Raw genomic sequence first — 25,882 nt, 5'->3', positions numbered from 1 at the left:
GTTGCATAATGTAAAACGCAATTTAAATCGATGTATAACAACAACAGAAACTCGACACATGACGCAAAACATCATATGCGTAAATTGTGCGCAACGTTGAACTCCAAACCACACGAAGCCACTCCCACCAGCTCATCGCAGATTCGCAGTACGAACAGCGTCAAGTCATGGACCAAAATGGTGAGCTACAAGCTAATGTAACGAAGTATTTTTCTGCAGCAGCTTTACGTTTTAAATACCCAAAATGCTCTCGAGTGAAAGGTAACCACCTGCCAGTAAAGCAGCGAACCCTGGTGCTATTTATACGTTGTTGTGTATTGGCAGTAAACGCATTAATAGATGTATTCAGCTGTTAGCCGCTGACATGACCAACTAGTGCTGCGCGCGGGTCCAGCAAGTGCCAGATTTAAATAAACGCAGGAGACATTCACATTGGACTTCCAAATATCTTTTTAAACACAGTTATACTCATTAGTTACTATGTAAAGTTGTGTATAAGCTTTATAGTAAGACCTGCCCCTACTATGGTTGTCTAGTTTATTAATACTTAGTTTCCTCTCCCCTTTTTATTGAGCACTTTTTGGATAACACGGGTCTCTATTCCTTAATTTGTCCATTTCCTCCTTTTATGAAATGTTCATTTTTAATGATAATATGGTGTGATTAATTTTAGATGTATAATGTATCAGTTTTAGTATTGTGCTTGTTAGTGTGGATTTCTTATTAAAGATGTCTTGTGTATGTTTCCTCAGATGACCTTCAAGGAACTGATGGTTCAGGATCCCTTGGAGGTCTTGATGTTCGCAGACAGATCCCAATCAAGTTACTTTCTAAACAGACGGTAAGAGGCAAGCCGCCCGCCCGACCTCAGCGTCCCACAACCAGACTGCCCTCAAAAAGTGAAGAAGGTTAGTTTCACTAAGTGGATGCAGTATCGTACAAAAGAGTGTGTTATCACCTTGTTCACACTACACATAAATCTGATGCGTTTCCAGATCTGATCTTTAGAACTGAAACGTGCAAGCAATGAAATTGTATCTGTCTGTTAAGACAGACAGCAATTTAAATATCTGGTATATTACATTGGCTGGCCAACGTATCGGTATTAGCCGAAATTGGATAGTTTGTGCATGTTAATTTATCATATATTACATTTATATTATCTTTGTTGTCTAATGCTCACTCAAAGTTAATTTTTAAAAACACCTGTAATTTAAGTATACTGTTAAATGTAATATTCAGCCAATCTCAAAACTAATATCCATTTTTCGTACTGTACATTATAATGTTGTGATGCTTAGCTTCACTTGTAGCATTTTAAATGATTTAAATGAAATTTAATTTTTTTGTGTTTTGTTTTTCATTTGTACATAATAATATAGAATTTCAATATTGTCATTTATCAGATATTAGTCATCACATGAAAATAATTATCGGCTTATCGCATCAGCCAGAATTGTAATAGCAGTACATCCCTGTTTGTGTGTTTTTTGCTTTTTGGACTATAAACAGCTTAGTGGATTTGAGTCGGATACACCAATAAATCTCAATTTTGCTCAATAATGACTTGTTTATGAATAGATTTATGTTTTTCTTTATTCATAAACTTAATTGTGATCTTCAGAGCCTTTCAGCTATAAACAAGAGGAAAGATTTGAGTGTAAATCTGGAGATGCTTATGGAAACCAGCGCAGATTCCCTCAGCCAATCTTCTGGGATTATAAGGTTACACATTTCTCATCAATTATTTTCAACAAATTAGATAATATTTTTCTAATAATAATTATGTAATAAAGGGAAGATGTCATACAATATTTTAATATTTAATAAAATATTTAATATAAGTTAGTGATCTGCTTATTTCCTCAGCTCAACTTGGTAGGAGTAAAAGATGACACTCCAGTTCATTTTTGTGACAAGTGTGGCCTGCCAATAAAGATCTATGGGCGAATGGTAAGAAATGTGTCCCTAAAACATAATTTATACTGCTGGAGATCTTGTTTGACTTTTTTTTTTTTTTTTTTTTTTCTCAGATTCCCTGTAAGCATGTTTTCTGCTATGACTGTGCATTGCACTATGAGAAGAAATGTGACAAGATGTGCCCAGGGTGAGTTTCTCCTACAACAGTTTGTTTAAGTGTTTTTTATCCTGTTCTTAGTATGTTTGAGGTTCAAGTGATGCTTTTAAAAACACAGCGTGTCTATTCCTGGTATATAAAGTCTGGATGTAGTGTTCCTCTAAATGTTGCCTATAAGGTCCAAGCAAATCAGGAAAATTTAGCATGTTCTGTTTCCTTGGTAACGTCTGTGGGCGTTAGAATAAGAGTATGTAAGCTGACTTTATGTGGTTCAGAAGCACATGCTTGTCTTAAACATCCAGTGTTGTTTTGGGAGTTATGCTATAAAGAGTATCTATTTCTATACTTAATGTGGACAGGTGTTCACTGTGACAAGGAAAATGGGAAAACCTGACTTATTCAGCAGGATTTTTTTCATTAGAGACTGAATAGTGTCATGTACATTTTAATTTATATTATAAATATATCATAAATCACAATTTGTTAAAAATATTTTTTAGTTTCCAGTGTTAAGTGTTAATTGATCATATTGAGAGCAATTTAGTTTTGGTGCACCACTTGCGTCTTTAGGGCTGTTTAAAAGACACGTTATCAACAAAAAAATGAAAACTTTTTGTTTTGGCCGATCATTTACACGACAACGGCGTTTTGGGAGCTGAATGAGGATGGTTTTGACAATGCTGTCATCTGTGTACGTGAAAAACATGAAGGAAAAGCTTTTCCATTTTTAGTACATTGTCGTGTAAACGTACACTCAAATATTTGGCAAATTGATATAGAATTGAAATGATATGCAGTCACAGGTGTCTATATCGACTATTTTACAACAGCTTTGAATGTGGCTCATCCAGTCTACTGTTGTTTTTGGTTTACATTTTTACAAAGTGCATATATTTTTAATTCCCTGGATTATCAAAAAACAGGTGTTATAATGTAGTTATGTATATAATATAATGTAATACATTTTTAGATAAAATTTCCAGGGAAGATGTCATGATAGATTTTTACAGGCCATGATTTTAGCATTGAATTACTTTTGGTCATAATAGGATTTTAGACAATATAAGCATAAATCATTTTTTTTATGGCTTTTTTAACAAAACAAAAATCATTGAATCAGAGCATACTAAAATATTATAGTATCTCTAAACTGTGTTTTATTTGGTCTGTACTATTTGTCTGTACTAATCTTAATTGTTCACCAATCAGTAAAGCTATACATGTGCTGAACCAAAAAAATAGGCTAATAATCTGGGCAAAATTTAGTCCGGTAATCAGGCATCACTGTCTGACTAGGACCTGTATATACTGCCATTATTATAAAATCAAAAAGAAAGTAATTGTTGCTGGTCTTGCAATAATAATTATGGCAATAAATAATAAGCTTTTATGTTGATATTGCCCAGGGTGTTCCTAAACTTTTGGAGGGCACTGTGAATACTGAATAGCAGGTCCTTTGTTCGTTCAGATGTCCTCGGATATAAATGGAAATCAGAGTAAAGGCCTGTTCTCACCAAGAACGATAGCTATAATGATAACGATAATTGCGTCCACACCAACAAACGGTAACGGTCTGTTTAATCTAAGCAGGTGCGGTTTTAAAGTGTTTATAACATGTCATTGAACATGTTTTTGCATTTTCACGGCTTTAACCAGCAGATGTCCTCAGCATGCAGTACAATCTAATCTAGAAGTGAATTTAGCTGATGTAGTCAGTATTGTGGAATAAATACAACACCTAGTCTTTTTCACTGCAACTTCAAAGACAAAGTTGTCAACTAGCGCTGGATACCTGAGGTAATTTTATGTTACATTGTTTGTTAGCCTGACATAATGATAATCTCCATTAATACTTTTCACCGTCTATTCTGAGGGTATGGCCGATTGTTTTCCATATATCTATTCTCTTTAAAGTATCCTTGAAAAGGGGTGGATTTTTCTGGACCTCTGCAATTAACTTCTGCCTTTTTAAATGCATGAGCCCTTAAATTCGAATGGATTCTGATGGGCTGTCAGCGCTTTATCGTTCAACAGCTGGGAAAAAAATCGCTCTGAAAGTGATCTCAACAATATTGTTCCTCTGTATCATTATCGTTATAGCTCTGGTGTGGACGTTTTATATTCAGAACAATATTTAGAACTTTATCTTTATAGTTATCGTTGTTGGTGTGAACGGGCCTTAATAGTTTGTGTATAAGAGTCCACTTCCCCTACTAAATCCTAAGTTCAGTTTGTCCCTCTACAGCTGCACAGACCCTGTCCAGCGCATCGAGCAGTGCCAGCGTGGCTCCCTCTTCATGTGCAGCATCGTGCAAAGCTGCAAACGCACCTACCTCTCACAGCGAGACTTGCAGGCCCACATCAACCATCGCCACATGAGGGCCAGCAAGACCGGAAGCTCTCGCCCGGATCCACCACACCCGACGCTGGCCTCCGACCCACCAGACCGCTTCCGGTTGCCTCCGCCTCCCCACCTGTCTAAATCACACCCTCTCATTCCTTCCCCACTGCAAGGCCACGATAACTACAACCACCCGCCTCCATCCTCGCCCTCCGATCTGGGGCCTTCCCCACGGCCCCTCCCCCCAGAGACCTTCCGGATTGCCACAGTGACCACACGGAAGCATAGCAACCTCATCACAGTGCCCATTCATGATGATTCGGGGAGCTTGGGCCGCTCTCCCCGTGAGCCTCACCCACAGACACCTCCCGCCCCGCACCATCTCCCTGGTGATTACTCCAGCCAACCAGTGGTTTCCCACCCGCATCACATAATGCCTCCACCACAACAACCACATTACAGGCCTCCGCCGCCCCCACCCCCCCCTCTCAGCATCCCCATGCAGCACCCGCCGCAAGGCTCGGCCACACCTCACATGGTTTACAACCAGGCACCTCCCATGTCAACACCACCTCCACCTGGACACATCATCAGCCAGATGCCACCCTACATGAATCACCCTCCACCAGGTCCGATTCCCCACTACAACCCAAACTCAATGCCACAGGACCAAGGCACTCTTAGCCCACCTTTTACCCAACCAGGTGGCATGAGCCCAGGGATGTGGCCCAATTCACGCGGACCCCATCCGCCCCGTATGCAGGGGCCACCACCACAGGGACAGATGCCAGGGCCTCACCACCCTGACCAGTCACGATATAGACCGTATTACCAGTAGCATCCTGCCTGCTCTCAGACTTTCTGACTGGATACTGTTGACCAAGCTGTGTGGGCTGTTTGTTTTCTGATATAATCATCCCCATTGCTGGCCATTTTTGTACTAATGTCCCTCATTCAGGGTGGTTCTGTGGAATTATAAAGAACTGTAAAGAGTGGCAAAAAACCCTACGTTTTTGGTTGGAAGAATTTAACAGTTTAGTTTGAAACGTTTACATAATGTTGTACCCATCAACTGCAATAAATGAAAACTTGAACACATGAATTTTATTTAGATATTTAGTTTGAATTTAATCACTTTTGGGCACAAAGATTGAAGTTAGTTAAAGGGATATTTCATCCAAAAATGAAAATTGACATTTACTCACCCTCATGTCATTCCAAACCTGTATGACTGACTTTGTTCTGGGGAACACAAATAAGATATTTTGACAGAATTATTGGTGAACTATACCCCTTTAACAATTATAATTAGGATTTGTAAGTCTAATAATATCAAATATATTTCTTGTGTGTTTAGCGAGCATACTACTAGTTGCACTGTAAGAAAATCACATTTGTGGAAGTCTGTTTATTTTTTCATTCAAACTGAAGGCTGTTTTAATTGTTCTAATTCTATGAGAATAGGGAAACCCAACAGTGGAATGATATTGGAATCATTTTCAGAAAGTTTTTTTTTTTTTTTTTCATTTGTTGAACAGTAAAACATTGACAGCCAATCAGAATACACCCACAGCATGTGCTTATAATAAACAGACTGTTGGCATTAATGTGGATTCTAATATAGTTATCGTATAGTTATCGTTCTTGGTGTGAATGGGCCTTAACACTTAAAGATTTTTTTTTTAAATGATCAGAGAATGTGTATTCTAAACCACTGTTTCTTTCAACCTTGATTTGATTGGTACAGTGCCCCACTAAAGTTAGCCACACTTATAGCAAATAAATTATTTTAGACCTTTTCTCAGAATTAATGTTATTTATTCAGCCAATTTCCCCCAATTACTTTTTCCATAACTCGTCCTACAGTTATTACGCATCAAGTTCCTTTTAAGAGTAACCATATGTGGACATCTTCCACTAATGATCGACAAGAAAGGCAAGACTATAATGTTTTTCTTTTTTAGACAGTGTTTTGTCTGTCTATTGTTTTGAATTTTAAGACATGAAACGTTATTGTGAAATGTTTTGCTTTAAGTGTACTATTCCGGCAAAGTGTGAAATCCCGGTATTGTATAGAATTCCTGATGTTTTTTGCAAAAAATACATTACCTAATTCTATACATTACCTAGGCATTCTATAGAATGCCGGATTACACACTTTGCCGGTAACATATACACACACACAAAGGAAGATATTTTGAAGGAAGTCGGTAACCAGACAGTTGATGGACCCCATTGACTTCCATAATAGGAAAAAAAGAATTCTAAAAAGAATGGGGTCCATCAACTGTTAAGTTACCGAAGTTCTTCAAAACATCATCTTTTGTGTTCAGAAGAAGTAATGTTTGAAACAACTTGGTGAGTAATGATGACAGAATTTTCATTTTTAAGTGAACTATTCCTTTAAGTATCCACAAGAGGGCGTACTCAACCAAGATCTGCCCTAGATCACTACTGTCAGACAAAACACTGTTTTATCTTCTTTAGATGTATGTAAACTAAATTCCATTTCATGCAGTTTTATATTGGGGAATGAGAAAGAAGAGTTGAACATGAGATCTATTTCCTCGGGATAGACACAAGGTTCAGCACCTTTTCTTTTTTCAAGAAATCAAATAATTTGAGTAATAGGCTACATATATTTTATTGGTGTTTATTTATGGCTGAGATGTTTTATTTAACAATGTACGGTGAAAATAGGTTGTACATGGAATGAACAAAGTAAGGGCTACAGCTAAAAGTCTTCAAATGATTATGGAAATTTTAAGAACAACCCAAGTCTGTGTGTGTAGGCTACTGTGTATGGTGTATATGTATGGTGTGTGTGTGTGTATATATATATATATATATATATATATATATATATATATATATATATATAGGCTATATATATATATAGTGCATTCTTACATTTTGGAACAAGAAAAATTTACATAAAAGAACGATTTTTTAAATCTTGTTTTTAACTATACTTGTGTCTCAGTATTTAGAAGTACATTATAATCCTTTACATAATAGGGGGAAAAAAATCAACTTGAAAATTTAGATTGATGAAATGATCTACATTTAAGTTTAAAACTTTGTTATTTAATAGCCACGAATGTAAGCTATTCGGTTGAGCTCATTGGATATTTCAAAATCACAATGCATGAGTAGGTCCATGCAAATTGTTGTGGGAGGGAGGGGAGGGAGGGGAGGGAGAAGAGCCATCTTACTCATTAAAACTTATCAGTGCAGCTCTCTGGTCCCTGCTGCTCTGCACACAGAAACATGCCTTGACCCAATGCGCATTTGCACGTTACAGGAATGGTTGGAATTTTGCAGACTGTAAACGTTCTGGATCGTTTGGACTAATTTTCTCAATGAAATGCGCGTGAGCCATGGAATTAACAGCGATATGGATCTGCTTTGGATTACTTATTCATCTCTCACCGTTTGGATGCTTGGATTTACATCTATCGGAAGCCCTCCAGCCTGGTGCAACACTGGCAAATGTATCAATCGGGCCAGAATGGACGTACATAATCGACAGAAGTCTCACAGACAAGTCTTTACGGCACTTTCTGAAGATCAGGAGAAGTGATGGGCTGGTATCACTCGCGCGCAAAGTTGACTGCACTCGTTTACCGAGAAATCCTGTGCCACTGTATTTGCGGATTAAATCTCTGCTTTCAGAAAACTTCATTCTGCTTCATTTCAATACATTCATTCATGGGCAGAACTGCTTCAACAAATACAAAAGAAAACATCGTAAACCAGATGCCTATATATATCTCTTGACTGGGTATGAGGCATGTTTTTCTTTAGACTTCTTACCCATAAACATTTACGAACGTTTACCTGTATCCATGCGGAGTTCTCAAATGTTTCGAGGTAGGTGTGTGGAGAAAGACCAGCGGGACGTTATTTCCCTCAGGAGCACGAGCCTCTGTTTACCTCATAAGCAGGAAGATGAAGCGAATTTGTTTTGTTTAATGCCTAACTCACTGAATGGCTCTTTATTTGTCGATGTTAAGTTACATTTAAGCAGAAAACACATTGGAGGTCAATCAGACCAGTGGGCTAAACGTCAAAAAAGAAACGTGAACTCTGCTCCTCAGTTTCAACTGCCAAACTACCAGGTATCAGTGCCCGAGAACGAGCCTTCGGGAACGCGCGTCATTACCCTCAAAGCCTTCGACGCCGATGATGGAGACGGTGGTGTTGTTGAATATGATATGGAAGCTCTTTTTGACAGCAGATCTAACAATTTATTTCAAATAAACCCTGAGACGGGTGGTATAACTACTCTACAACCTTTAGACAGAGAAGTTAAAGACACGCATGTGTTCAAAGTTACTGCTACTGATAGGGGAACCCCTAAAAAATCAGCTATCGCGTACCTCACTATCACAGTCAGCGATACTAACGACCACGCGCCAGTTTTTGAACAAAATGAGTATAGGGTTAGTATTCGAGAAAATGTTGAAGTAGGCTTTGAAGTGATGACTATTAGGGCTACAGATGGAGACGCCCCTTCTAATGCCAATATGATTTATAAGATTGTGAATAATGATGAGGTGAACGCTTGCTTTGAAATTGATCCAAGGAATGGGTTGGTCAAAACCAGAGTCAGACCAGACAGAGAAGTTAAATCTCAGTACAGGATTATTGTTGAAGCCAACGACCAGGGCAGAGAGCCCGGTCCACGTTCCGCCACAGCCACAGTGCACATCTTCGTAGAGGACGAGAATGATAACTACCCTCAATTTAGTGAGAAGAGATATGTAGTTCAAGTTCCTGAAAATATAGCCGTGAATTCACAAGTAGCTGTGGTGAAGGCTACAGATAGAGATGCCGGGAATAATGCGAAAGTGCATTACAGCATCATAAATGGGAATATAAAGGGCCAGTTTTACATACACTCCCCTACGGGTGTCATTGATGTTATCAGCCCTCTAGATTATGAAATGATAAGAGAGTACACACTGCGAGTGAAAGCACAAGATGGAGGGCGACCACCTCTTATTAATGGCACAGGTATGGTTGTAATCCAAGTGGTGGATGTTAATGATAATGCCCCCATGTTTGTCAGCACACCCTTTCAAGCCTCAGTGTTAGAAAATGTTCCTGTAGGTTACTCAGTGATGCACATTCAAGCTATCGATGCTGATTCAGGTGACAATGCTCATTTGGAATACAAGCTGACTGACACATCACCTGGTTTTCCGTTCACTATCAATAACAAAACTGGATGGATTACGGTTGGTGCCGAGCTGGACAGGGAAACTACAGAGTTTTACAGTTTTGGTGTTGAGGCCAGAGACTGCGGGGTTCCTACAATGTCATCTTCAGCTAGTGTAAGTGTCACTATACTAGATGTAAATGACAATGTCCCCACCTTCACACAGCACTTGTATAACCTAAAGGTCAATGAGGATGCAGCTGTGGGCACCAGTGTGCTTTCCGTCACAGCTGTAGACAGGGATGTAAACAGTGTGGTAACGTACCAAATATCTAGTGGGAACACACGGAACAGGTTCGCCATCACCAGCCAGAGTGGAGGGGGACTTATTACTTTAGCACTACCTCTGGACTACAAGCAAGAAAGGCAGTATCTCCTAACAATCACCGCCTCAGATGGTACACGCCATGACACAGCTCAAGTCTTCATTAATGTGACTGATGCCAACACCCATCGACCAGTATTTCAAAGTGCTAACTACCAGGTTTTAGTGAGCGAGGACCGGCCCGTAGGCTCAACAGTTGTGGTCATCAGTGCCACCGATGAGGACACTGGTGAAAACGCCCGTATCACTTATGAAATGGAGGACAATGTGCCACAGTTCAAGATTGATCCTGACACCGGTGCAATCACAACTCAGATTGAGATTGACTACGAAGATCTGGCATCCTACACGCTTGCCATCATTGCCCGTGACAATGGTATTCCCCAGAAATCAGACACCACTTATGTAGAGATTATCATTCTTGATGCCAATGACAATGCACCGCAGTTCCTCCGGGACATCTACCAGGGAACAGTGTTTGAGGATGCACCGGTATACACTAGTGTACTCCAGGTGTCCGCTTCAGACAGAGACTCGGGATCTAACGGTCGACTGAGCTACACCTTCCAGGGTGGAGATGATGGCGAGGGGGACTTTTTTATTGAGCCTTATTCTGGGATCATCAGAACGGCCCGTAAGCTCGACAGGGAAAACGTTGCAGTGTATAATCTCAAGGCGTTTGCAGTGGACAAAGGAGTGCCCCCTCTCAAAGCAGCCGTAGACATTCATGTGTCGGTGTTGGACATAAACGATAATGCCCCTGTGTTTGAAAAGGACGAGTTGTATATATACGTAGAAGAAAACAGTGCTGTAGGGTCCACTCTTGCCCGTGTAAGTGCCACAGATCCAGATGAAGGTACCAATGCCCAGATCCTCTACCAGATTGTTGAGGGCAATATTCCTGAGGTCTTCCAGCTTGACATCTTCAGCGGAGATCTAATTGCCCTTACTGACCTAGACTACGAGACCAAGATGGAGTACGTAATAGTGGTCCAGGCCACTTCCGCACCACTTGTCAGTCGGGCCACTATACACGTCCTCCTAGTAGATGTCAATGACAATGACCCCGTTCTACAGGATTTTGAGATTATTTTTAACAACTACATTACTAATAAGTCCAGCAGCTTTCCCACAGGAGCTATCGGGAAGGTGCCTGCTCGTGATCCAGATGTGTCTGACAAGCTCCTCTACACATTTGTTGAGGGAAATGAACTCAGCCTGCTGATACTCAATCAAGACACTGGGGAGTTAAAGCTGAGCAAGGACTTGGATAACAACAGGCCACTTGAGGCCACAATGAGGGTAACAGTTTCAGGTGAGACTCACTATGCACATACCACAATATTTGGGCACAATTTTTGTTTTGAAAAGTTAAAACTATTATGTGGCGAACAGGCGAAGTATTGTGTGCAGTGGTTTGAGTGATTTTCAAAATCTGCTTTGCGAGTTGCCTTGTCATAGTAGAAAGGGATTTGTGCAAGCTTTATTCTTTTCACGGTGTGTTAATTGGTTTTCTTTGATGCTCTAAGTGATAGTGATCTGCCTCCTTGTGTGCTCTTCTCTTCTGGTGGGTTCTCAGTCCCTGAATATCTAAATTATTTTTACAGCCATACTGTGTTTCTGCTTATGCTCAGCAATATTTGATGGCACTCCCTATAGTGAACATATCCATAACAACAATTATCATGCTTCTTTATTTGCAGCAGTTCTGAAGTTTATTTTTTGCAATATATTATTCAATGAATATGAGATTGTTTTTGAAGCCTGTTCAAACCAGTACTTGTCAAAAAAAGTACTTGCAACATTACCTCATGATCACAACTGTAAATCTCCCAATTGGTCATTCTGCATATCACATTTAGGACTCACTTATCTCTCTTTTTTAAAAGTCTTGTACCTGGGCCTATGCCACGCTCACACTCTTTTAAAGTCTCTTCTACTCGGTACAGCAGTGTTTGATAGTGAGATGTAATTGTTTCTAAATTGGTACTCTCCAACAATTTTCAAATTAACTGTTGTTGATCTTCCCCCACATTCCTCAGATGCATCAGAACATATTCCCTCTAACAACTATCATGCACTAACATGAATAAAAGTTAGTGATCCCTTCTCCCTTTGAATCTTGTAGAAATCAAATGTCATTCTTACCTGTCAGATTTGTTCGTTTCATGTACATTTTTCCCAGGAGCCAAAGCTTACAGAATGCCATGCCTGTTTGACAGTGACTGATCACGTGTCAAAGGAGGTTTTGACTTGACTTATGATTTCAAGTCTTTATTCACATTCTGCATCTGCAGGCTGTACCATGCCCCAAGATTAATTTGAGAAAAATTAAACAAAACAAAAAAAGCTAAAATAACTGAAATCCATAAGCTGAAAACCATGTTGCATGTCCAAACAAGATATCATGTGATATTAGGATTAGAACTGATGTCAATGGAGTGGTAGTTTCACAACGATCGTCTCGTATAAGGTGTCACATTTGACAAGAAAATGTTGGGGGATTAATTGAAGAGCCTTTAAAACTCCTATGTAGGCTGGGTACAACTAGAGATTGTTTTGTGCTGTTTTGATTTCTTCTGTTTAATTGTTGTCACGGCTTACAGAGGATCAGGATCAGCCAGTAAGTAGAGATGCACCTTTAGCATGTAGTTCCAATGATACACTGCCACTTAATTTGATTCTGAGAAATGTCATGTGCCACTGCTTAGTGGGCAGGCAAATAACTTCCTAGTACACAGTGGCAGTGGAGGGAGAACACAAACATTACTGCCTATGATGAATAAAATCCTGCTTTTGTTCATTATAAACATTATGAATATACTTTTTTTTAACCTTGTTTTCTTTTTAATATACATTTTAATACATTTTATAAATTACAGATATTTTATTAGATATAAATTCTTTTTTTAAATGCTTCAAAGTATCGCATTGATTGCAATTATATTTAGTACAGTCTTGCAGAGAAAAAAAGAAAAGAAAAAGAATATGAGGCAATATGTTTGTAAAAACTGGCAAGAACATTTCCTTCCACAAAATGTGGCCATTTTTCTATTCCTTTTTTAAAATTTGGGAGAATTTGGAGCGCTTTTAAACCAGTCAATCATTACCATTCAAGCTTTTTCTTTAATGCTGGAAAATAAATGTCTTTTGTTTGTTTGTTTGTTTTTTGAGAGAGAGAGAGAGAGAGAGAGAGATAGTTGAGAGTTGGATACACATGATGTACTATGCTTATTTGATAAATCTAAGGTTATCCTTTTGTTCCTTGAAATTGTTGACTGCGTTAATATGAATGCAGCTTTAAGCAAGTACACTGTAAAGTTTTAAAAATCTTAGGTATTTAATGTATATGAATCATTGCAGCATCTGTATTCATGTTGACTCAGTGGTTCTTCTCTTTCCCAGCACATGCCTCATCTTTAGTGTTAGTTACTTTGCATCATTTAACATTCAGTCTTGACTCAACCCCAGCAGTGCATTCCATTCACAACATTCCATTTGGATTTTGAGTGATAATTCAATATCTAATTCGAGAGAGTGAGCTGCCAGGAAAGGACCATCTGTGGTTAATTCTTCAGTCAACTTTTGATCTACAGTTTTATTTTAAAGGTTGGGCACTTCTCATAATCTTTGATCTTTTCATCTTTATCTTTTGAACCTTTGATGTATCTCATCAATCCCCTTTTCGTCTATAAGTGAAATCTCACGCAGCGACTGATGCAAAGCTTGTGGTGCACACATTTCTTCCGTTAATGGCAGTGCATATGTCTTTATCCTTATTTCGGCACGTTCTAAATCATCTTATGCATGAAATCTTTATCTTATCAGCTTTTCGAAGCATCTAAACCATGCAGGGAATTTGTGAACTTTTCAGAGAAAAGCAGGCATCAAGCAGTTGGTCAGGTCACTTTTAATGCTGACATAGACCAGTTTAGGCCAACATGAATTTCCTTGCATGTCCAGGCTGGTTTATGTACTGTAGGTTAGTGCTGGTCTTGGTGGTGCACCAAAACATGCTGCTCTTCACTAGATCAGAAATACTAAGAAAGTCTTTGATAAAAAACTGCATATGAGGCAATATGTTTGTGAAGAACTGACAAGAAAATTTCCTTCCACAATTCCAATTTGGCCATTTGTCAATTCCTTTCAAAAATGTTGGGTTGATTTGGAAGGAAATGATTGCTTCATTAGACCAGAAAGAACAAGAAAGTATTGCTGGTTAAACTAGTTAAGAAGCCTGGTGTGGACCAACATCCAAAACACAACATATGCTGATATTTTCAACCGGGGGAACTTGCGCTAAGCAAGCTGATCTCCTTCTTAATCCTCTGGTAATGGAACGAAGCATCCCATTGGGTTCCCTCATGGACGTCCTCTGAAGGACGTCTGGGAAAAAGAGTTTTGAAAAGCTCTGGCTCTCCGTTGTTGTTGCCATGGAGAATGGGGGAGCATTATGGAGCTCTTAAGCGTTTTGCGCCAAGCTGGGGGGTTGAAGCACGGGCCCCTTTTGTGAAGTGGGGTGAGAAGGAGGGTAGGGGGTGAAATTCGGGGGGCTTCTTAAATCCGAAGAGGAGGGAGGCATTGTCCACATGCAGATTTCTGTCAGTGAAGACAAAGCTGTTTGTGTGTCGAAACCTTAAAGGAAGGACACAGCTGAAAGAGGAGAGAGTTTTTTGCACTCACTTGGTGTCTGTCTGGTGAAAGAGCAGAGATCAGAACAGCAACTGCAAAACTTGTCAGTCAGGCACAGTATGTTGTGACTGGTGTACCTGCGTGACAGTAAAACAATATTCCGGATCACACCACTTGCATGAAGTAGATTTTTATATCAAAAGACAAAGCTTGGTAATGATTGCAGAGTTTGTGTTACTCATAAATAGAGCTTAGGAGTACTGTTCTTCCAGGCACAAGCTGTTGCCATTGGACACCAAAGACTATTTGAAAAAGAGTCAGGAATGGTGAATGGAGGTTTTTCATTGGACTGCACGAGTACAAAGGGCAAACTGGGCTTTATCTTCTCTAACGCTAAGGCTTTGATACTGAAATCCTTCCTTAACAATTAAATGAAACGATGATGCAATCAAGGCAAATTCTTTGTTTAATCTTAAGAATTTTATACAACTATCGCAGTTCTCCCAAATCAAAGTTTTAAAGCTGCTGACCCAAAAATGAAATGTCTGTAGTAATTTGCTCACCCTCATGTTCCAAACCCATATGACCTTTTTGGAGTACAAAAGGAGAAGTTCAGCAGAATGTAGAAGCTGCACTTTTACATACAATGAAAGCAAACAGTGACCAGGATATGGCTCCCAAGCTCTAAAAAGGTCAAGAAGCATTATAAAAGTGGGTGAGGTCAGTAAGATACATATTTTTATTCAGCAAGGATTTCATAATTGAAATTCTTTATTTCGGCATGTCACTACCTTTACAAGAAATGTAAGGGTTTTGGATGAGCTAATCTAATGCAGAGTAATAAAGGCGGAAGCTTCCAGTTTCTCAGTATTTGGTGGCATCTGCATTTTGCTGCATTTTTAAATAAAGGCATTTAATGCCTAGGTATTAATATTTTATATAAGTGCTTCAATCCTCAACGACCTCTAACAGATACTAATGCATAACCAAGCAGAAGCATGTCTCTTGGCCTTGGGCAACATTAACAGTTCTACCCATAAAATCCACACCTTGCAAGGTCCCATTTCACTGTGCTCCCCTCTGTTTTATGTATGTGCTTGAAGGGATCAAAGCAGACCTGCCACCGATGATGTTAACAAGAATCACAACAGATTCATGAGGGAGGCCGGCCAAGGTGTGGTCTCCATTATCAGGCACTTTAGACCATGCACTCTCTAGAAAGATGCTTTGTTCATTAACTTCTCAGAGTGCAACTTACCACATTCCACACAAGCCATGCCAGGGAGAAAGCTTTTAATAGGCCTTAAGAAGGAATGTAGGGCTTGAACGGAAGATAGATGTTGAACAAGCAAGAAACAAACAAAACTGAACGTTTTGATTGCATAGAATGTTAAAGTGGCATGCTGTCGTCGATGACCACAGAAAAAATATTTTCTGCAAAAATGAACAAATACAGTACATGAATGAATGAATGAATGAATGAGGCATTTATATATCGCTTTCATATGTACTACTGTACACCCAAAGTGCTTTACAATCATATCAGGGAATCTCTCCTCAATACCCATGAATATACTGTATGGGACCATATCATTTATCAAATACGTTTAATATATTTTTTAATTGGTCATCATTTGATATTAGATGTTTAATTTTGCAATAGAATTCCCACTATTTTTACGTTTCATATTTGTCATAATTTCATTTTTTTTATTTCATAATTATAACTTACTATGTCTTACTTTTGACTTTTTATGTGATAATTTCAACTGTCATAATTATCTCTATTTCACTGTATGTCAAAAGTTTGACTTTTATAGCATAATTGACTTGGTGTGTCATCATTTTGACACATCATTTTCATTAAATTTATTATCTCATAATTTCGACTAGTTTTGAATTTGTATGTCATAATTCTCAATTTATACTTTTTAGCATTATTTTTTACTTTTCTTATCATTTTGACTTTTTATATTAGAAGTCTGACTTGATATGTCATAATTATTTTGTTTTTCACATAAATATCTCATAACCATGTCATTTTATCTAATACTTATGTTATGAGATATTTATGTGAAAAACAAAATATATGAGATTTTGCCATAATTTTGACTTTTATCTAATAATTTTGTCTGTTTATCTCATAATTATGACTTATGTCATAATTTGACTTTATCTCATAATTATTATTTACCAAAGCATGTTTTTTTTTTCTTATGTGGTGGAAATTGACTTCCATATTTGAAGTCCTTTTAAAAAACGTTTATGATTTTTGTAAAGGGAACAGCCCTGCCCTCATTGCCTTGTGCTCTCAGTAGCCCCTCTCTCAGCTGTGCCTATTGTGCGACGGGCACCAGTTGGCTCAGCTTCGCAAAATATTTAGGTCAGCTATCAGCCGTGAAGTTGCTGTGGCCACTGCCAGTGAAGCAGGACATGTGTTTTGGCGTTGGCTAACTGATGCTTTGGCAGGAGTTTTTTGGGATTCCCTGCTACTTTTGCACCAGCCAACTGCCAATCAGCTGTCCAACTGAATGTTCCCACATGCTTTTTGAGAAGCATTTCAGGACAGATGACTGAAAAGAGACAATTAAGACTGATGTGTTTGTATTCAACATTTTGTATTCTCACCCCATGACACTCCATATTTAAAGCATTAGATCATCCTGATATGACAATTCTGTCATTATTTACTCAACCTCATGCCACCCAAACCCGTATGGCTTCCTTTCTTCCGTTTAGCAGAATGTTCACATTAGTCTTTTCCGTACAATCAACCATAAATTCAGCCCGTATGACTTTTAAGTCTTCTGAGTTGTTATTTGCTGAAAAACTTTTGCTTTATTTTAAGGTGACGTAGTTACATTTGTACTTACTCAAACAAGTACTGAGCAAGTACTACATGTACTTACTATAGGGTCAGGGGTAGTTACTTGTAATTATGCATAATTTAGTGTTATTACTATAATAAGTACATGTCGTAACATGTAACTACGTCACCTTAAAAAAAAGTGTTACCAAACTTTCCTTCCACTGCAGCTCAAATCTCATTCACATTCAGATGTGCCATACTAGGGGTTAATCGGATCGTAGTTGATCCGTAATCCGTACAGACAAGGCCCCACGGTTCGGTATGCATGTGTTTCACGGATTAATTGCTAAGGTTCACCACCAATTCGGCTCTTGCGCGCTGTTATCTGTGCGCACATTGATTCCTCTTTCGCATCTCCATGTGCTTGAACAGACACAAAATTATGTCAAAATACCAGTCTCGGGCAAGTATCTCGTAAACACAGTCGGTTGTGTCTTAAGTGAATGTAAACAGTTGAGAAAGAAATCAGATGTGTAACATTATTTTCCGTGAGATCCATAGATCCGTGCATTCGGTCTTAAAGTGACAGCAACCTGTAGTCGGAATACCTGCTGCTGTCTAAGTCATTATTCTCTCTCAGAAAATAAAGTACATAATTGTACCTTTAAGGGGTACAATGGCTTGTCACTGGGGCTGTACACTCAAGGGTAAAATATCGTTAGCCTCATAGCATAATTGCCTAAATTATTATTTTTTTTTAAATATGCCTTAGGCAATTATGCTATGAGGCTAACGATATTGTACCTTAACCTTTAAAAGAAACGGTACATATATGTACCTTTTAATGCTTTTTGACTTTCAAAAAGGTACATATATGTACCTTGAGGTCCAATAATAAGCCCTATGGGGTATGTTAGTGTAGATTGTACCTTGGGGGACAGAAATGGACTCCTACTGTACCCCTATTTCTGACAGTGTTGTTAATCAAACAACAATTAAAAAAAATCTATTTTTAATTTATGCAGTGAACACTATTATTTTACATCTGGGCCTAATTATTACATGTCTGTATCTGAATACATACACTACAGTTAGACCTTACTTTTTTTGTGACTTTGTTGTATTTATCTATGCTTGTAATTAGTGTTTTTGCTTTTGTATCGAAGTAAGCATACTTAAAGTGTGCTTTAAGTAATAAATGGAAAGCAAAGTTTATTTGTGTGAAAGGCAACCATTCTCATGAAAAGTTGTGAAAATGTTTAGGATATGGCGAAGTTGTACAAAAATGCGTGACTCAAACCTAAACAAAACCATGATTATAATTAAAAAAAATAAGCTGTACTTTTCACATGAGACAAGTTATATCATATGATATTGCCATCTCATACAAATTATGAGCTGTCATGATGATTAGAGTGCGTGGAAATAGGCGTTTAGACTCAGATTTCTGATTCACGTCATCCACATAGTAGTTGGTAACCAGGAAACCGAGGTTGACATTAGCTGTAGGACAGTTTAACAGTTAGGTGATAACCTCTAAACTTCCCACTGTGTTCATTTGCAGGTCAGCTCCTGCGAGTAAGTGTCTTTAGAGTGTGTATTTAAACTACACTGAAGTATTATCTTTGCACAGACTGTTTGGCCTTTTCCCTCGGAAAACACTATGCCGAAAAGCTGCTCTGTGTGTTTGCCTTCATTCTCAGATTGTTCGAAAAGAAAACTGAACACACTGTCACAGCTCAGTGGTCTTGCAAAGGAGTTTGTTGCCAAGTGAAACTGTGAACATTTCAATGTAGTTTACTTTGCTAGTGTCATAATCTCCACAGTCAGTTTTGATGGATTCGTTGAAGCTGGACTTTCTGTGGTGCGGTGCTAATTTATTCCATTTAAACAAATGATTGTATAATTTTTTGCTTTGATTTCTGGTTCTGCAGTCTCTGGAATCAGTTGGTACAGTTTCTGCTCTGGACCACCCACACTTGTGTATGATATTCATATTAACACAGTGATTCCTATTTGATTGTATAGACAGATTTTAGAGAATTATCATTCTTTTGTACAAGCTTTTTCCTGGAGAGGATCCAAGATCACCTGTATGCCTTTTTAGTTGAGAACGTTCTGCTTCTCTTTTTCTGGTAGGAATAACTAGGTTTTACATGTTTGATGACTGTGCAGTTTTAAGATTAGATTTCAATGACAATTTCTTACTTTTGTATGATACATATTTAAGTAGTGATGATTACTACTAGATAAATTAACTAAGTAAAATTTTCGACAGTTGTGCTGTCTGCAGATTTAAAGTGCTTGGATCAGTTTTCATCAGTACTATGACTTAATGTAAAGTGTCTCTGTAATATTTTATTTTATGCCAGAGTGTTTATGTATAGCAATTACTGGTAAGAGAGTCAACAGAGAGGGAGCAAGAGAGAGACTTAATGCATTTCAGAGTGGCAGTAATATACAAAGTTGGGATTGTATTGCACACCTCATTAAAGAAAAGACAAAAAACAGGAAACCACTTAGCATATACATTACTGCGTTCTTCTCCATATAAGGATCAGATTTCTTGCACTATTTAGCAAAGTTTACTAAGCATATTTAAAAGAAACTTAGTTAAGTAGTTTATGGGATTACTGAGTATTATGAACACAATGGAGCAGGATGTGACCTGTTATAAGCCGTTCCCCTCATAGAAACTTCTGGGAAAATTGCGGTTAGTATTTGACAAATTTGTGATTTGCCAAGATTGCAAGCTTACCAGGACACTCCATGTTTAAGGCGTAAAGATAGGAGGAAATTAGTTTTAGGCTGTCAATCGATTCCACAATTTAATTGAAATAATTGCATTAATCAAAATAATTCATGTCAAAATATTTTCTACAGTAAAAACATAGGTGGAAAACTTTCTTGCATAGGAAATATATATTTTTTAATTACCAATGCCTGTGATGATCACTATTGTGCATTTTTTTATATTTTTGTAAGAATGCCTATGATATTTAAATATTATTTCATCTCCTTAGTTATAATAAAAAATGGAAATAAGAAGGGTGATGTTTGTTAAACTTAATTGTTTAAATGGAATATGATTGCAATAGCTGTGACTTGTTCAACTGTTGTGTTTGTGTGTGAATGTATTAATATAATTTAATGTGTACGCGTGGCGTTTTTGTGTGCATGTGTCTAATTGCGTGTGCGTCTAGAAAGAGAAACTCCTTGTTGTGTCTGCAACTGCAAGTCTGGCTTGGCTGACAGAATGTGAAAAGACAGTGTAACAGAGTGGAAACATGTCCTCATTGTCCTGCAATTATAGCTCTCTCCATTCACATGACATAGGGGCCCTTTACACTAGGAGCCCTCAATTGGTACTAAAGAATACGCTGGACCATGAACAATGCCTGTCAAACAAAAGGACAGGGCAAATGTGACAGTGGCCAGGTGTACAACACAACACTTAAACACTTTTAAACATTTGGTAATGATAAAGTGGGGATGAATGAAAAGGAAGGTAGATTTTTTTTTTCCTGCTGGCCGTCAGACTAGTAGTTCAGATTTTTTTATTTGTTCTGCCAACATTTTCAATGGAACCACCACACACAAATTTGTGTATGTGTGTATATGTATGTATATATAAATTATTAATATATTAATTAATGACAATAATAAACATTATTTTTTCATTAAATTATTTATTATGAATAAATTGTAATAATATTATATAATAATAAACTTTTTGCAATATCTTTATAATAAGCATCAGAAAATATTCATTTTCTTTCCTTGTAAAAATTATTATAATATTATTAACAACAAAAGCATATACAATACAATTCATTAATTTGTTTATTTATCATAACATTATTATTATTATTAGTAGGGATGCACGATATATCGGCCACCATATTGGTATTGATCGATACATGTTAATTTTTAATGTTATCGTTATTGGCCCGCTAAGAAAATTTGGCTGATATATTAAAGCCAATAAAAAATGTATTATGTCCTTTAGCTGAGACACTTAAGATGCGCACTGTTTGCCATGATGGTTTTGAATTGCTTAAAATATGATTGGAATTACTTCAAAAAAGGAAATAATAATAATAATGATAATAATAATACAAGCAGTATTATATATACCTATCAGATATATTCTATTATTGTATTCAAATAAGTATCAGATCAGAATAATGTATTTATACTTCTCCTTGTAAAAAAAATTACAACCGGTAATCAACACCTCATCCACAACAAACCTTGTAATGCTGTTCAAAAGGTGTGAATAATGATCATAAAACTGTGAAGGTAGAAGTGCTTGGTGAACAATCACATTGCAACATGAATTGAGCTCCATGTTCAAGCATGTTCATAAAGTTCATCTCACTCTCAAGAATGTAAACTTACCACCTGCCAGCTCCTGACATGGCATTTATTTTGGTTTAAACATTAATCGACTCCCTCAATGTACCTTGTGTCTTCACAGATGGACTCCACCAGGTCTCAGCCTTCTGCACCCTACGTGTGACCATCATTACAGATGACATGTTGACGAACAGCATTACCGTTCGTCTGGAGAACATGTCTCAGGAGCGTTTCCTCTCCCCTCTGCTCTCACTCTTTACTGAAGGTGTAGCCGCGGTCCTGTCCACCAGCCCCGATGGCGTCTTCGTCTTCAACGTCCAAAATGATACGGACGTTAGCGGCAGCATTCTCAACGTCACTTTCTCGGCCCTGCTCCCGGGTGGAGCTCCGGGACGTTATTTCCCATCAGAGGAGCTGCAGGAGCAGATGTACCTTAACCGCACCTTGTTGAGGCTAATCTCAACTCAGCGCGTCCTGCCGTTTGATGATAATATCTGTCTGCGTGAGCCCTGTGAGAACTACATGAAGTGTGTAGCCGTTCTGAAGTTTGACAGTACGGCTCCCTTCGTGGCATCCAACACGGTTCTTTTCAGGCCCATACACCCTGTGAACGGGTTACGGTGTCGATGTCCTGACGGATTCACTGGAGACTACTGTGAGACGGAGGTGGACCTTTGTTACTCAGGCCCGTGTCAGAACAACGGGAAGTGCCGCAGCCGAGAGGGGGGGTTCACTTGTGAGTGCCCGCAAGATTTCACAGGTCAGTATCTGTTAATCTATCTATCATCTATCTATCATTGCTTGTTTTAGTTGAACATTTCAGTTATATGAATTTCTTTGAATGTCAGTTCATTTTAAATCTTTACATTCAATTTTGAATTGTATCCTGTTGGCCACTTCGGGGATTGAATTCAGAATTAAGAGGCATTGTCAATTAAATTCTGAATAGCGCACACACACAATAATTTACCCATTTCATTGGCGCCCAAGTGAAAATTGCAAGTCTGTTTGCCTAGAAAAGTAATACAACACCTCTTCTCAACAAACGGCATGATTTGAGGTATGATTCACGTCAAAAACTTGCTGCTTGCTGACTTTTAATGCTTAGGTTTAGGGGTTTATTCACATCTCTAACCCACATCCAAGCTATAGTTAGGCTAATATCAATAACCTGTGTTTTGATATAGTATGGTTGATTTCAAATTGGTTGCAAATTGTCTTCTTCTCAGTTGCTCAGACTGTTGAGAGCGCCATTAGTTTTGCTTCTGTCATAACTTGAATGGAGATAAGCTCTTGTTGGAAGGAATTATCCTGTGTAAGTTTGACAGCAGGAACGGTATCCAGACCCTCAGTCCCGAGGTTCAGAGCTCCCGCACTGGATCATTCACTTTGACAGCTTCTGTCTGTTTGTCAGCTCAGGTTTCCTAACTACAGTAAAGAGTAGTGAACCCCTGCCCTGTCAAGCCCTCAGGTAGTATGTGGTCATAACTAGAGGTGTTGACAGTGGCCTCTGTAGTTCCTCTCATGGGTTTCTCTCATTACAGAGTAATGTATCCCTTTAATTCCTCAGAAATGAGGGATTATCTGACCGACATTTGGATCATTACCTCTTTGGAACCTCTTTTGTGTGTCCCAGTCGACATAGTTCCTCTGGGCCCAGATCTTGTCAAGGTAATGGCAGGTACACAATAGTGTGCACACCAAGCTGGCCTGGAATCAGAGATACAGGATTACAAGTGCAACAAGGTAAAGTCCTCCAAGCAAACCTCAGATGTTTGTTCCGCAGCTGCTGCATTTGTCAGCATGGTGATGGATTTTTGGGAAGATTGTTATCGCCATGTTTCTGTGTCCTGTGCTACGGGTGCGTCTATCCCAGTGAAAACAAACCAAACCAACTATATATATAAAGGTCGTACAAAGACATATCTATCTATCTATCCATCCATCCATCCATCCATCCGTCCGTCTGTATAAACACTGTAAAAAATATATTGCTCATTGTTAGTTTATGATAGTTAATGCCTTAACTAATGCTAAACATGAGACCTTATTGTAATGTGTTACCATAGTATTTATGGTCATTAATATATATAAAGATTGCTAAAAAAAACCACTCTGGAAACAAAATCATCAGGTTCAGTTGACCTTTATTGCAATATAAAGTTAAGCAGTCTCATCTTTCAGCTACGTTTTTTTCTTGAATTGAATCTTAATTTGGTCAAATGCCCCTAACACAACCTCAAAAACGTTTACCGTGATAAATATCAAAGGAACCGTCTGGCAAACATCTACCTGTAACAATGTGAATGATGTCACTTTTGCTTGCAGCATTTTCCAATAGCGAGCCGTCATCGGTTCACCCCAGATCTCATGTCCCGTTATGAGGCTAGTGGAGCATAACAGGTGTCTTACAGACCACCAGGGCCTTTCATTGTTCTTCTGTTGCTTGGCTTTGGTCCTGTTTCTTTAGAGTATGAACAAAGGTTGGTCTGGGTCAGTGAGCACAGCAGCCTGCCTGGAATCACTAAGCAAAGAGGACATGGTGGTCAACGCTTTCTCTGAAACTTTCTCGTTTGGACAGAACTGGAAGCCTTTGTCCTGTTGGAACTAAAACTAAGCTCACTCAAGTGGCTGGGTTAGAAGGTTGGGTGAAGGGAACAAGTTTCCAATTATTATCTGAAATTGAGTCCCATGGCTGAATTGCACTTAGTATGTGTCAGTGGACGTATGAAATGTGGGTTTGTTACCTCATTTAGCATTAATAGAAGGACCAATCAGCATCCAGGACCTGAACTGTCCATTTTATTAAAGAATTAATTCAACAAAAAAAATGAAAATTCTGTCACCATTTAGCAAACCAAAGGTGGAGTGTGTCAGAATTTAACAACTTGAACTTTTGTCTGCAAATTCTATCACAGTAGAGCCTTTTACATTCTTTAAAATGAAGGTTATTTATTGGCATCTATGGTTCCATGAAGAACCTTTTACATCCATGGAATCTTTTCAATGCACAAAAGGTTCTTTATTGTGGAAAAAGGTTCTTCAAGCACTGCACAGCAACACCTTGGCAATAATACCCTAGACAATCAACTTTCACACCACTCGTATTTTCTTCAGAAAGCATAAAAAGCAGTTTGTTGTAGTAATGTTTCTCGGGTATTTTCTTTTCAGGAGAGCGCTGTGAGGTGAACACGCACTCAGGCCGCTGTGTTCCAGGTGTGTGTAAGAACGGAGGCAGGTGTGTGGACCTTCTGGTGGGAGGTTTCCTGTGCCAGTGTCCTGACGGCGAGTACGAGAAGCCCTATTGTGAGATGACCACACGTAGCTTCCCTGGCCAGTCCTTCGTCACCTTCAGAGGCCTGAGGCAGAGATTCCACTTCACCCTCTCCTTCATGTCAGTAAACCCTCTAGAGTTACGCCATCTATCACTTCATCCACCCATCCATCCATCCATGCACTTACCTCTCTAGACAACATTGTCTATTAGCCGATGGTTACCATTATTTTTTATTACTATTAAATACTATTAAAATAAAAATATCTGATAATAAATAAATGTTATTAATAAAATAATATTTTTATACTTTTAAAATAAAATATCTTATAATAAATAATAAAACATAAAATACTATTAAAATATTCTGTAATAACCAATAAAATTTTACATATTCATAAAACAATATTTGTAATACTATTAAAATAAAAAGATTTTAATACTATTAAAATATCCCATAATAAACAATTAAATTAGATATATTATTAATTAAATAATATTTTAATACTATTAAAATAAAAATATCTTATAATAAAATTATACATTTATTAATAAGATCATATTTTAATACTTTAAAAAGAATACTCTCATAATACATGAAATACATTTTATTTAATAAATTATAATTAAAATATTTTAAAAATATTAAAATAAAATAAAAATCTTATTAATTAATGATAATAAATAAAATTATTAATTTTATTAGTCAAAATAACACATTTACATTTTAATACTATATTTATATATTTTACATTATAGTTCAGGTTTAGTTATTTGGTTTTGATAGTTTCAGTTTAGTTTATATTATTTTGACATATTTCTATTTCATTTGATATGATTT

General features: G+C 37.9%; 2 protein-coding genes across 5 annotated transcripts in view; both read left to right on the top strand.

Moving 5' to 3' along the window:
- Positions 1-62: 62 nt before the first annotated feature.
- On the top strand, positions 63-6,217 carry LOC311070486 (E3 ubiquitin-protein ligase Hakai). 4 transcript variants are annotated; one of them, XM_084094361.1, is made up of 6 exons: positions 63-180; positions 753-908; positions 1,625-1,725; positions 1,870-1,953; positions 2,034-2,107; positions 4,323-6,217. In XM_084094361.1, exons 1-6 carry the CDS (start codon positions 168-170, stop codon positions 5,254-5,256), a joined length of 1,362 nt encoding a protein of 453 aa, XP_083950487.1. In that variant the 5' UTR covers positions 63-167; the 3' UTR covers positions 5,257-6,217. The 4 variants fall into 4 exon arrangements, with proteins under 4 accessions (XP_083950487.1, XP_083950486.1, XP_083950485.1 ...); XM_084094360.1 differs by having other exon boundaries at positions 65-180; positions 4,308-6,217; XM_084094359.1 differs by having other exon boundaries at positions 72-261.
- Positions 6,218-7,644: 1,427 nt separating this feature from the next.
- Positions 7,645-25,882, top strand: part of celsr1b (cadherin EGF LAG seven-pass G-type receptor 1b) — a 48,944-nt gene continuing 30,706 nt past the window's right edge. The window contains exons 1-3 of the mRNA XM_084094250.1: positions 7,645-11,282; positions 21,889-22,527; positions 24,939-25,161. Of these exons, the coding sequence (XP_083950376.1) occupies positions 7,799-11,282; positions 21,889-22,527; positions 24,939-25,161 (4,346 nt within the window). The 5' untranslated portion in view covers positions 7,645-7,798. The remainder of the gene's footprint in view (positions 11,283-21,888; positions 22,528-24,938; positions 25,162-25,882) is intronic.

Source organism: Abramis brama (assembly GCF_963993115.1).
Source record: "Abramis brama genome assembly, chromosome: 20".
Classification (NCBI taxonomy): Eukaryota; Metazoa; Chordata; class Actinopteri; order Cypriniformes; family Leuciscidae; genus Abramis; species Abramis brama.
Note: the sequence above shows the minus strand (reverse complement) of the source record. Positions and strands in the feature narration are given on the sequence as shown.